Here is a 14,169-nt window from a genome sequence, read left to right as displayed (position 1 = left end):
AATTCAACATTCAAATTCGATTCCCAATAAAAACTTTTGATTTTTCAAAGTCCACCGATTGACTCCAAATAGGTTCTAGAAAGTTCCCCTATAGGCTAAAACAGCAATTCGGTAGGTTTTAGATGGCGAATGGTCAAAGTCAAATTTTTTAAGAGACAGTACATGATAAATTTCGATATTCGATTTTTTTTAATTTTTTTTAAATTCTAATCAAATTTGGACTATTCCCTAGTCGAAGTACACAAAAATAGCTCCAAATTTTTATTTTTTTCATTCGAAAATTCACCTCGACCATAGAAAGCTCAATGACCACATGAGTGAGAATAAGTGTGCAAGACTCCAAATAAATCATCTTTATAGAATAAACTTGTTCAGGCCGTAAGATTTAGGGCAAATCATATTTTACTATCTGGAATATGCCTAGAACTACAGGATAGGGACTGGTACACATTGACCTTGTCTGCAATGTAACTGCTCTGAAGCAACTCTATATTACAATGGAGATTTTAATAAATCCATATGCCAAAGCCTTGATTACAGGAATATGTTAGCAAAACATTAATATACATAAAGCTCTCTCACACATAAGGGATAACCAAGGTCTTTAACTGTGGTTGCCCCAGTGACTACCAGTGCAGTCTTTTTCAAAGGGGGACTCATCCCCCCATCTTTTAATAATATTAAAGACCAGCCCAGGTTGTTATACCCAAGTGCAGCTGGAATAATCTCTACCCTCTTGCTGGACTGCCTGAAAGAGACTGGAGGTGAATCTTATATAAGAATCTTATGTGAGACTGTTGCCTGGGGCCAGGTGCAGCCTGAAGGGACTAGGCCACAAATACACACTGAATTGTGCTCCTTTTGAGCAAATGCATAAAGGGATTTCCTTGTATTGTTACCTGCCTGTGTGCTTCTTATGTGCCCATAAACCAGTCCCGTACTCTGGGACGTCACACTGTATACCACATAAATGGTATAAAGTGGAATACTACTTTGTTCATCTTTACTTTGATGTTTTTCTTCCTCATTTAGCTCCTGTCTCAAAATTGGAACCTTTCCAGAGAGAAAATGCAAGAAAAGGATCAATTGTCAATGTCAATCCAACGAACATTCGACCTCAAAGTGACAGCCCAGAGATTCGGAAGTATAAGAAGAAATTTAATTCTGATATACTTTGTGCAGCTCTCTGGGGTGAGTTACAGATAATATTGGTACAGACTTCCATCTTTATTCGCCTGTCTGCCAACAGGAGCTGGGCATCATTGAGGTGACCTGTCGAGAGCACTTTACCTGGAGAAACTACAAGATGATAAAACAAACTTTTACACCACATGGCAACATTACATTGTACAACATATATGTAGCTTGCTTTTGTTTATCATATATCCATACACATTTTGCACAATTTGTCTGTGCAGTTGGGGAATTCTAATAGATACAAAAAGCTATACATATTATATATCATTTGCTACTCAGTTGCACTATACATGTTAGCAGCCTCAGGACTTTTGCAGAAGAAGGTTACCCTCCTGGATATTTTGGCAGTTGCTCCCCATTTGCAGCAATCATTTTTATTGCATCACCATAAATCCTGCTTTTTGATTTACAGCTATTCCACAACTTTTATATTACATCCAGAGATTTTAGCTTGTGTAATGTGTTTGTATACCTTTTCCTGGCAGGTAAAATAAACTTGTATAAGGTATATTATAATCTGTTATATGTTTCAAAGGTGTCAACCTGCTGGTTGGAACAGAACATGGCTTGTGGCTATTGGACAGGAGTGGACAGGGAAGGGTTTATCCACTCATTAGCAGAAGACGATTTTATCAAATGGATGTCCTGGAAGGTCTAAACATTTTGATAACTATTTCAGGTAGGTATGTATGTATGTATGTATGTATGCATAACTTTATTTGTAAGCGCTGTTAAGGAGCTGCAGTGCTGTACAGTGCATAAAAGTACAATATATATAAAAGTATTCATGGGGGAGACAAATCACATAATAAATATATACAGAATCATAGGACAAAGAGTTTAAGTGCTATGTGGTAAGAGATGTAGTGGGAAGGAGGCCCCTGCCCCATAGAGCTTACAGTCTAAGTGGATGGGAGGCTAACATACAGGTACAAATTGGAGATGAAAAGTGCACAAGGTAAAGCATAGTCAGTAGGGACAGGACTAGGCTAATGTTCTAGTGCTTCAAAAGGTAGGCTCTTACGGAGGAATTCAGGGATGGAATTCCAGAGGTAAGGAGCAGCAAGATAGAAGGGTTTGAGATGAGAGGTGGCAGTGGATGTGGATGATGTGAAGAGAAGGTGACTCTGAGAAGAGCGGAGAAGATGACCAGGAACGTTAAATGACACAAGATAAGTGAGGAGCAGAGGAGTGAAGGGCTTTGAATGTTAGCAGAAAGTTGTTCTTCTAACAAAATTCTGATGTCTAGAAACATAATAACAATGTCATGAACAAGATAATGTTATTTTGAACTGCAGAACAGGATGAACATATATTGCTCACCATGATGCTATATAATTGACTGATATTTCCCTTTCAATGATGCTTTTCTGTCAGGTCCTCTTCTCTGTGACTGAGTATGTTTAGTTTGTGAGCTTTGTTGTTATACAGCTGCGATGGGCCATTAGTTACACTTCACTGCAATAAAGGTGGATAGAAATAAAGGTACCAGATCTATAATATTGTGGAAGAAAAAATACAATTGGAGGTAGAATTGCACCCATAAACATGTAAAACACAATGTGCTTTCCCTACTTGAACATATTGATACTAGTGCTGTGTGAGGTGTACAATAGTCCTCTATATCCTTTTACTAGGCTGTAAGTACATGGATCCATTTCTAGTTTTCGCATATAGGTATGCTTTCTTTCAATGGAATGTAAGTGTCTCACCCACATATCAGCCATTACATTGCAGTTCTGTTTACTAACTAGATCATTGCACCTTCACCTACATTATCAGGCTCAAAATGTTGCTCCTGATAGGGGTGGGCACAATTATACTGGAATTCTAGGATAGAATGCTGTATTGCAGGAAATAGAACAACTTTTTGCACTCTTTAAATGAGTCCTTATGTATTTTACAAAATCCTTATATTGTTATGTATATAGGTAAGAAGAACAAACTAAGGGTATTTTATTTATCTTGGCTGAGGAACAAGATCCTGCGGAATGATCGAGATGTGGAGAAACGGCAAGGCTGGGTATCAGTAGGAGATTTGGAAGGCTGTGTACACTACAAAGTTGGTAAGCAGAATTGTTCCAAGCATACAACATTTAATTAATGAATAAATTAAATTAATAAATTGTTTCTATTCAAACCGGCACTATTTACATTATTAAGCAAAGTACTATAAATAAGCCTATTTTCAAATTAAACTGAAATTACACATTGGTACAGCTTTATTAAAATTTAAATTGGGGATTCCTCAGAGATTCTCAGTAGTACGAAATTTCTCGACATTTTTTCCTTATCTTCATATATCTTCCATATCTTCAGAATTGTTCTGGCTCCTTAGAACACTAATCCTTTTCCTCTCTGTAAGGGGGTTAGCTTTCAGCATTGTGTACTTTACCTAAAGACAAGCATCACATAATTTCAACACTTCGAACGTGAGGGAATTGGCTTCAAGCGCATTCATACAGGTCATGAAACTACAGGTTGATTATATTATATACTTATCTGTTAAAGGACAAGAAAGGGCAAATTCAGTGGTCAAGTTCAGTGTTTGATTCCCACAATGCATTAAAATGTCAAGTTTTATTCCCTGGGCTAGTGCTCCAGTTTGGTTCTGCTCCAACATCTTTACTTGCTCTGCTTCACATGTGTGCAGTAGAATAGCCCATGGAAAAAAAACTGGCATTATTTTCACTAGAAACTGGCACACCCAGTGAATTAGGCTTTCTTTTTTCTATAAAGTAGAAGGTTCATTATCTCTAATAATGTACACATTTAGGGGCAGATTTATCTTCCACCATTCGAATACTTTTGAGTTATATTTTCAAAAACTCAAATGTCTAGTATTTATTAAGCAAAAAAACCTCGAAGATTCTAATGTAAAAAATTCACCATCTAAAAGCTAGCAAAGTCATGTAGAAGTCAATGGGAGTTGTCCTAGTCAAAGCTTACGTTTTTTTGGTTGATTTGAGGGTTTTTATCTGAAAACTCAATCAATTTGAGTTTTTGGGACATAAATTCGATCTTTAGAGTTTTTTCATTCATGTTTTTGACATTTTTATTTTTTCATAAATACCCAAACACTCAAATTCAAGTTTACCGAGGAAGAAAAACCCCCACACACTCACAAATTCGATTCTTGATATATATGCCCCTTAATGTGGAACAAGTGACATCACCAGGCACTGATTATAACCAATGACATGATTTGTTACCCACTATTATATAAGGAATACTATATCTATTTAAAGATATAAGCATTTACCAAGAAGTTTCTTGAATATATAAAGGCACAGACCACAGGTCAAGTGTTTCTATTCAGCTCATAGGATTTGGAGGTCAACAGGGGATAAATTAACCTTTTTAATAATAACAAATAACATCAAAATTTGTAAGGATATATTTTAAAGCTCATATGGGGCACCTGTGCAATTTAAATGTTTATTTTCAATATATTACTCACATATACCTTGTAACAAACTCAGCTCAACTGGTTTAGCTACTGCAGTTGTTTTCAGCAGGGTCCTGAAGGTTGCTGGTTCATTTTTTCTTTCTCAGTCCACTTAATAAAGCTTTAATATACAGTAATGTAGTGTAAAGGAATTAGATACATTAGTGCATGCTTCCCTAAGACTTTATTAATGCTGGGAGCCTTTCCAAGTCAAAATGTAACAAACTTATATGAAGCCAGAGCATAAAGAAGCATCAGCTGTGACACTCATAAACCTAATTTAAAGGTTTCAAACGATAAGCAACCTAAAAAGTGTGTTTAATAAAAATATTAGCTATTTTGACTTTTGGCATAGGGCCCTATAACTGGCACCTATAGCTGCCAGTAGCCTATGCCTGATCAGTCTGTTTGTGTAAGGCCCAAAGGCTTCAGGAGTAGTGAGGACCAGAGGAGGAGGTAGCAATGTCCAAGTTCGCAGTACAGATAAGGATGAGACGAGAGAATGGTCAAACAGGCAACAAGATCAGTCCAGGCAGAAGAGGTTCAAGGTCGAGGAATTCAGGCAAAAGGTCGGTACACAATAGCAAAGTTTCACAAGATCACACCCAGGAGTAGCAAGCTAAAACCTATAATTGGGCACTGATGAATTTCCAGAGCTCCTTAATATAGGCCTAGATTTGGCGCCAATTTTGGACGCATCGGCGTCATGACGTGTGCGCGGACGCGCTGGCGTCAGCGACCGACGCGCTGGCGTCAGCGACCGACGCCGGCGCACATTATTGACGCCGATGTCCGTTCCGTCGCCGGCGACCAATCAGAGTGCGGGAAGAGGCAGGCATCATCCGCCTGCGTCCGTGAGGAACCAGGGAGCCACCATCTTGGACGCCATCTTGGCCTACATTTTGGGAACTGATCTCGGAATCCATTACAGTTTGTTACCTTACATGTTCAATATCCCTCTTAGAAATGTTGTGCATGTGCAATGGTCCACCTCAGGCAAGCGTACACAAAGGAGCAGTGATCCCCTTGCATTGCTCCCCAACTATTTTTTATATTTGAATGTGGCTCACGGGTAAAAAAAATGTTGGGGGCCCCTGCCATAGAAGTAAGTTTGTGTAGGTACTAGAAGTTCAGTAGAACTGCAAGGGGGCCCAACAGATGTAGGGCTTATGGTCATAGACAGCAGTAAAGCAGCCACATTCCATAAAAAACATTAAAACAGTCTATTTATCTGACGTTTGCTTGTGCCTAAAAATATTATCTTTATCTATATTATTTTTCACTTTCCCTTTTGGGCTTTTATTACTGGATTATATTACATAAATAATATCACTAGTTAGTATTTTGTGCTTGCCATGATACCCCCAGCCCCACGAATTATATTATAAGGGAAATAAATATAGAGGTAATTATCCCTTTAGGTTTTCATTTTCTCTTCTTTTCTCATTGCCCACAGATTATAGATAGTATCTGTATGTTTAGTACTGGAAATGGTTAAGCAAAAGTGTGTATTAATCTTAGAGAAATATTTGCTGCTATTCAGCTGAGAATATGCTGGTAAGCGCAGATTGGAATTTTATGGCCAATTTTTCTAAACATGAGCAAGGCATAAAATAACTTGAGCTGAACATCTCCTGACTCACCTTCCATAGATGCCTGGTTTTTATTGTGAGCCAGTTCATCTGCTGAAATAAGGTTCAAGGAACTCCAAACAGCACAATAATGTATATTTGGGAGAATTCCAAATCAGGCGTTCATCATACAACAATCTGCAACAAAACATCCCCCTTTAATCTATTTTAAAAGCATTTTCAATCTGTAGGTACTCCAAATTTTTAATTCAGCTGATTCCAAGAAATATCTGATTATAATTTAAATACCGTGTAGGCTGAAGTCTAATTACCTTTGATTGCAGTAAATTAGTGTAAAACTTTGTTTTTGTAAATTATGAGATAATGATTTTGTGCATTGCTGACAGGAATTCAAAAAAATTAGAGGGGGCTGTAATTAAAATTGGTAACTGAAAAACTATTCACAATGCTAAAATGTATGCCTTTGCAAGGACAAATATTCCTTTGCGCAAATTTAATATAGCTTTTGTGAACTCATAAACTGTTTAGCAACCACTAACGACAGTGGAAGAAAGACTGAGAATATTGCGCCAATGTGCAATGTATGAAATAAATCTTCTTATTGAAGAAGTTGTGATGTCTGCTTCAAAAGATTACAATGACTTCAAGCATTTTTTAAAAGTGTGCAATGAAAATTCGCAGTGCAAAACAGTCTAGGGAAGAATATTACATTGCGGAATGCAAATTTCGTGAAATTTTATTACACCCCCCCCTCAGATTCATGTCTAGAAGCAAAGAAGTTACAGCACAATACAAGGATTTATACGTTTACCAATAGTTTTACAGTACAACAGCCTTGATGTGGCTATAATATACACAATATTCTTATAAAGGATTCTTCATGATGTCACCAGCTGTCTCTGCTCTGGAAGCTTGACAACATGGGCTTATATTAGAGGTGTAACTAGCTCCCAGCACATGTGCCAAATAATTTTTCTGCCTTGCCACCTGCAATGTGACTTATCATAACTCTGGCAGTGGCCAAAGCTGCAGATGCAGGAACAGGTGTAACTTACTCAAAAGAAGTTTGGAAAGACAATGAAATGGTTATTTTAAAAATTCTGTTTTTCCGTCATTGATTAATACAGTTCTTAATCTTTTAAAACAAGTAGTTTATATACATTACATATTAATATTGAATGTATATTACATGTGCTCTCCTTTAAAACATAACTGTACTAAGCTAAGTATAATTAAAATCAAGTTCTGTGTAGGTACAATTTTTTCCTTGTTAATAAATGTAGAAATGACTAATAAAAATCTTGGCATTATACAATACACTGAAAGCAAACAGTAATTAGGATTTTCATTGAGATTCTCTAATGTTAACTGCACTTTTTTCTTTTTTTTAAGTTAAATACGAGAGAATAAAATTTCTAGTCATTGCATTGAAGAACTCAGTGGAAGTATATGCATGGGCACCAAAACCATATCATAAATTTATGGCTTTTAAGGTGAGTCATCAATCTTCCCAATGTAAAAGGTGCCACTGTGCAGTGAACTTTGAAAGTTCACCTACCGTTAAATTGTGCTTTTGCAAATACTTCTTTCTTTTAAATTTGTTTTTTCTCATAAAACATTATGGTTGTTGACAATATTTCTGCTAGTAGGCAGTGTTTAGTTTCATGAGTGTGTTAAGCTTAAAAGACAAATTAAGTGGCATAGGTTATACTGGAATAACAGAGAGAAAAATGCATTTAAGTACTGTATGTGTGTGTGTATGAGCATGTACATTAGTGGTTATTTTCCAATGAATGTTTAATTAAATGAGCAGTAGCTGTTCCAAAAAACATTATCTTGTATGTATCTGTATATATTTGTTCTATAATTTGTGTTTATAGAATTTGATAGAGTTTGTGTTTGAGTTGGAAAATCTCAAGTGCCTGACCAGTTCTACACATGCACATAAATGAAAGGGATGGGGAAGAGGAGGGGATGGGAAGGGTGTGGGAAGGGGATGGGGAGGGGATGGGAAACGGTAGGGAATGGGGAGGGGAAGGGGATGGGGAAGGGGAGGGGATGAGGAGGAGAACGGAAGGGGGGGGAGAGCAGATCCAACCTAGGGGCACCTGGATAGTAAATCCAGGCCTGGGTCCATAAATGTCCAGCATACAGAAAGGAATTACCCTATTTAAACAAATAGATCTTATAGGGGTTGCTTATATTAAAATGAACTTTTAGTATGTTGTAGAGATATTCTGAGACCATAAGCAATTGGTCTTCATTTTTTTATTATCTGTGACTTTTGAATTATTAAGCTTTTTGCTCAGCAGCTCTCCAGTTTGGAATTCTGGCAGCTATCTGGTTGCAAGGGTTCAAATTACCCTAGCGACCAGGCAGCAGTGTGAATGAGAGATTGGAAGATGTATAGGAGAGGCCTGAATAGAAAGAAAATGAATAAAAGGGGCCCATTTACTTAGCTCGAGTGCAGGAATAGAATAAAAAAAACTTCGAATTTCGAATGTTTTTTTTGGCTACTTCGACCATCGAATCGGCTACTTCGACCTTCGACTACGACTTTGAATCGAATTATTCAAACTAAAAATCATTCGACTATTCGGCTATTCGATAATCGAAGTACTGTCTCTTTAAAAAAAACTTTGACTCCCTACTTCGCCACCTAAAACCTACCGAGGTGCAATGTTAGCCTATGGAGAAGGTCCCCATAGGCTTCCTAGCAATTCCAAAAATCGTGGATTAAAATCCTTCGAATCGTTCATTCGATAGATTTAATTGTTCGATGGAACGATTTTTCGTTTGATCGTTCGAACAAACTATTTGCGGTAAATCCTTTGAATTCGATATTCGAAGTCGAAGGATTTACATTCGGCTGTCGAATATCGAGGGTTAATTAACCTTCGATATTCGACCCTATGTAAATCTGCCCCTAAGAGTAAAACCGTGGCTTCACAGAGCAATCGTTTTTGGCTGCTAGGATCAGTGACCCCAGTTTGAAAGATGGAAAGAGTCAGAAGAATAGGGAAATAACTCAAACAAATAAAAAAAAATAGATTTAAAAAGTTGTTAAGATGGTCATTCTATAACATACTAAAAGTTCACTACGGATGAGCCAACCATTTCATTTTCGACCTGCTTTATCTCTGTAATAAGACAGCACCTTGTACTTGATGTTCATTTAGCATAGATCCATATTAGTAGCAAAATATTTCTATTTTGTCAATGTTTTCTGGTAGCTTTAAATCATTGGTGTGCCACATTAAAATAATTATCTTCATATTCATATTATTTCAGTCATTTTCATCTCTTCATCATAAACCATTGTTCGTTGACCTTACAGTGGAAAATGGTCAGAGGCTGAAGGTTATATATGGCTCATCAGTGGGATTTCATGCAATTGATGTTGATTCTGGAGCAGCTTATGACCTTTACCTTCCTACACATGTAAGTAGTTTAGAATCATTCTATGTAATCCATTTCAGCTGAAACACAGCCCCAAACATATTGGGAAATGTTGGCATTGTAATGTGCTTGGTGCTTTATTCTGATTACTAACAGATGCAGAATAGAAGAAGAAATGTCTTTTTAGGTAAAGAGTGGAAAATTTTATACTTTTAAAATGATCAATATGTTGTTGTCATCACAAAATGTTTAACATAAATCTAATAAATAAGTAAAAATACAGGAAGCATCTTCATGTCAACATAAATTCTTTCTGTGCTAATATTCACCTCCATCCTCCCTGCATCTCAATTCTGAAGGGGAAAATGATGTAGCTGTAGGCCAGATCCAGACTTATATTAGGCTATATACAGTAGCTAACCTAGAGAAAGATGTGCAATAACAAACAGCAACCAATCAAGATTGATTTATGTCTACTGCATGGAAATGAATAAATGCTTTTATTGGTGTATAGGTTATGATACTGGTAAAGATTTGCTTTTGCTAGCAAAGGAGATACAATAGTACTCATTGACTAAAATGCATTTAGCTACAATGCAACGTAGAGTAGGACAAAATTCTGTGTTTAAGTACCTAACCCTATGCCTAGTGATTGTACCTGAGCATTTTCCTTTTCTCCCTATTTGTAATATTGTAAATGTGTTACCTAATGCACATCTCTGTAACAGGCATTTACATTAAATTAAAAAGTTGGCTTTGTAATATGCCTCTGTTTTCCTTTTTTTCAATGGAGTAGAATACAAAAAAACGTTTCTACAAATTTACAGTTTTTATTCTGTTCTTTAACTCAATATTAACATATTATTCAGTATAAATCCCATGGAGATTTGTATCTGCTTCTTTTGTTAAGATGCCCTGTCTCCATACTAACACAGTTAATTAAATGTTCAACTTCTACCCAAAATAATACCCAGAATGCAGCATTGTCTGTGCTGGCCTAGACTGATCTGTTCAATAGTGTTCAGAAGGAATATTTTTTTCCAAATCACTAAGTGGAACAAATGTGAAGGTGACCTACATTTATCCCTACTGCTCTATTGATAACTGGATGTCTCAAGGGCTGTTAAGGGACAGTAACGCTCAAAAAGAAATAATGACATTATATATGAAAGTCAAGCTGGAGCATGCACATAAATGTCCATAAACTGTTTAACAACTTTATAAGATTTAAAGTGAAAATATACCCTATTTATATATATTTAGCTCCTACATAAACTGTAATGTATGAGGTTAAAGCTTACTGCATAACAAAACATTCCTTTTCTGATTATAGGTATTGATCTTGTTTAGTGTGTAAGCATTGGATTGGAAGCAGCCTTAAGCTGCCCATAGACGTAAAGATCTGATCGTTCAAATCCTCGAACGATCGGACTTCCCTATCTTCAGACCTGCCACTAACCTTTCAGATCAAATAAAGTAGTAAAAGAACAGATCAGCCGATGTTCTGCCCCTACAGCAATCGTACGATAGTTATGTCCGACAAAGCTAGTGACAGTCTCCCACTGAAAATCATACAATCGGCAATACATGCAGAGAAATTATCGGCAGCGGACAGAAATCTTTTAACCTGTCCGATCAACCATATCACTGATCTCCATGGGACGAAAATGTCGGGACTCTCCACACATGGTCCGAAAATCATACGAATCTGACAGTTATAGTGATAATGCTGCATTTTCATAGGCAGTGAATAGTGGTAGCACATTCAAAATTATGCTCACTGCTTGGCCTCAAGCTCACTTGTTTGGACCACTGCAGTATCTACTGCAGTATCTTGCTGTTGAATGGGGTGGGAGGTAGGAGGTTCAAAGCCAAGAGTCACCAAACCCCACAATTCCTTTCCTCTGTTTACGGGCTAATAAAAAGTATTTCTGAAATTCTAAGGCCCTCTTAACTCATTCCATAGATGGAGGAGTAGCTTTGGATATTTTGCTAAACATTAGTAAATTAAATCTAAAACTATCCTTTTCCTGGATGAAGGCATAACTGTAAATTTGCCATCTTAAGCTGTAACCCTTAATAATAACTGCCTTCTCCTGACCATGATACATCCCATATATCCCTTTAAAATGAAGGCAACATTTTAAATTGTTGACCATGTTTTGTATTAAAGATACAAAATTTTCACTGCTGCAATGACTGTTATATATTTATCAAAGTGTGAAAATAGAGAATGCCACTGCTTTATATTCATAGTGCATGTTTATTAAGGGTAATTATCCAGTCTTTTATAAATACTCTCCTAGACTTCTATAAATCCAAAAGAGAGATGTGACATTTCCTTCAGAAGAACTGCAACAAGCTAGTTTCCCCCTTTGATTAACAGTATCCATCTATACCATCACATTTCAAGACCCTCTTCAGCTTCAGTAGTTGTTTGAGGTTCTCAGGTTTTGCAGCCTATCTGCCAAAAGCAATTTTGAGTTGTCATTCTAAGTACAATACTTGATAATGCACAATAGTGTCAGTAACAGAAGTAGACAATTTTGTAGCTTTGGATGCACTCCCAGATTCCATGTGCTTAATACAATGGTACAAGGTAATATCTAAGCCTTTTGTGGGAAAAAATGAATTATTCCAGTATATTCTACTTCTGCAGTGCTGCTGTGGACTTTATGGCTGCCGAAGGCGTCAGTTTTATAGATGGTAGAAATGAATGTACTTGGCATCTGGTATTGGCCTGTGGCCTATTTCTGAAGGTTGGAGAGATTCAGGTCAAACTTAGGTAGCAATGTCTTGGCATATCCGTATGAGAAAGCTGGCAAAGTAAATCAAAGTAAGTTATTTGGCTGCCTTACTAAAACGATTTCTTCTTCCCTGATATACTAAACAAGGCAAACAGGATACTAATGCAATCTATTAAAATGAATAGAAAGCATTAGATATACTGAGAACTACTGTCAATCTATGTAGAATGGTTAAGTAATTTCAGGAAACGTTGTGTATCTACTTAAACTTAGTCATTAACCAGTTAAAGAGTGTAGTATGAACAGGAGGTTTAACAGGAAACTAAACCCCACTCCAACATCAGTAATACTTATCAATTTCAGACAGGTATGTGAATGCATATGTAGTTGTGATAGTCCATTTCCATAGTCATTGAGGTTAAATAGATAAATCGATCGACTATAATCGTTGGCACATGAGAGTTTCTTAAAGGGCTATTCAGTGGCTATTTCAGCTGCTATGGTTGATAATACCCTGTCTAAGAAAGCAAAATCCTTTAGATTTGCTGATAAGAGATAGAGGTAATAATAATATCCTAAACATATTGAACGACCTTGACTTGAGTGTCATGCAACTTTGGATACTCGTTTAATAAACAGTCAATTCTATTCTGGCCTAGAGCAGGTGGTAAGAACATGGCTTGTGATACTGCTCTCTGCTACTTGCTTCATATTTTTTAATATGCCAGGAGCAGATCACAGCATTCTTCCGGGCTCAGTAGTGCCCCTTAGTGCTTTACCACTTACCACAGGAGAGGACATTAAACTCTTTATAAACATCAAAAATACAACATTATAAAATCTAAGAAAAAAATCTTTATTACAAGCATATTAAAATCCACAATGATCCCATATCTATAGCCCTACATGTTTCATGCTTACCCAGTACTTAATCATAGGCTCTGCAAAGCTCTATAGAACCTTTGATTAAGTGCTGGGTAAGCATGAAACATGGCAAGCTATAGATATGGCGTCATTATGGATTTTAATGTTAGTAAAAAAGTTTTTTTTTTTTAGATTTTCTGATGTGCAACATATGTATTGATGATGTGATTAGTACTTATTTTTGGTCACTAGGATAGCTCATTGCACACATTTATTTACTTATTTTTTTGATTATGAGTAACTCCATGCGGTTAGTTTATTTAAAGGGGAACTCCGGCTTGCAAACCGAAATTTGATAAAAGAGGCCCACATAACACAGAAACCCCTAATATACCCATAACGGTTACCTGTTTCTTCAAAAAGTATGAATAAATGCCATTTTCTATGCTGAAATCCCATTGTTTAATAGTTCTTCTCTTTCTGCATCATTTGAAATCCTGGCAGGGAAGGAGGGGCTAAAACACTGATGTTACAAATTGTAACAACTTCTCCACAGTTTACAGACAGCATGCAGGAACTAAATAACCCACAATGCATTGCACTGTGATGTTCCGTTCCTTATTGAAATCACGTGCGCAGGGAATTGTGGGGTTTGGAGGATGCAGGCTAAGGACAGATGGCTGTTGATACAATGTAACAGTAGTCAGCCAGCTCAACAAAGTAGTCACACAGATCAGCAGGAGAGCAGGGGGCTAGGCTTAGGGTACTATTCCAAACCATTAAAAATCATGGGCATCCCCCTGCCATACAGTCTACAGATTCTTCTATCTATTGGAAATATTTTCCCTTGCTGTATTTCCCATTCTATCCTCTCCTGTAAACTGAAAGTGCTATATAAAGAGAACGGGAGGGATTATCTTCT

At 36.9% G+C, this 14,169-nt stretch overlaps 1 protein-coding gene across 2 annotated transcripts in view; it reads left to right on the top strand.

The window, feature by feature from the left end:
* The window catches only part of LOC108700131 (mitogen-activated protein kinase kinase kinase kinase 4), a 126,745-nt gene that overhangs the window by 104,021 nt on the left and 8,555 nt on the right, over window positions 1–14,169 (top strand). For both annotated transcript variants that reach the window (XM_018233032.2, XM_018233031.2), the window contains exons 25-29: window positions 1,033–1,191; window positions 1,733–1,876; window positions 3,129–3,263; window positions 7,630–7,730; window positions 9,529–9,678. In XM_018233032.2, the coding sequence (XP_018088521.1) occupies window positions 1,033–1,191; window positions 1,733–1,876; window positions 3,129–3,263; window positions 7,630–7,730; window positions 9,529–9,678 (689 nt within the window). The remainder of the gene's footprint in view (window positions 1–1,032; window positions 1,192–1,732; window positions 1,877–3,128; window positions 3,264–7,629; window positions 7,731–9,528; window positions 9,679–14,169) is intronic.

This window comes from Xenopus laevis, chromosome 8S (genome assembly GCF_017654675.1).
Source record: "Xenopus laevis strain J_2021 chromosome 8S, Xenopus_laevis_v10.1, whole genome shotgun sequence".
NCBI classification, from domain to species: domain Eukaryota; kingdom Metazoa; phylum Chordata; class Amphibia; order Anura; family Pipidae; genus Xenopus; species Xenopus laevis.
The sequence above is the reverse complement of the archived record's forward strand: the minus strand, read 5'-3'. Positions and strand labels throughout refer to the sequence as shown.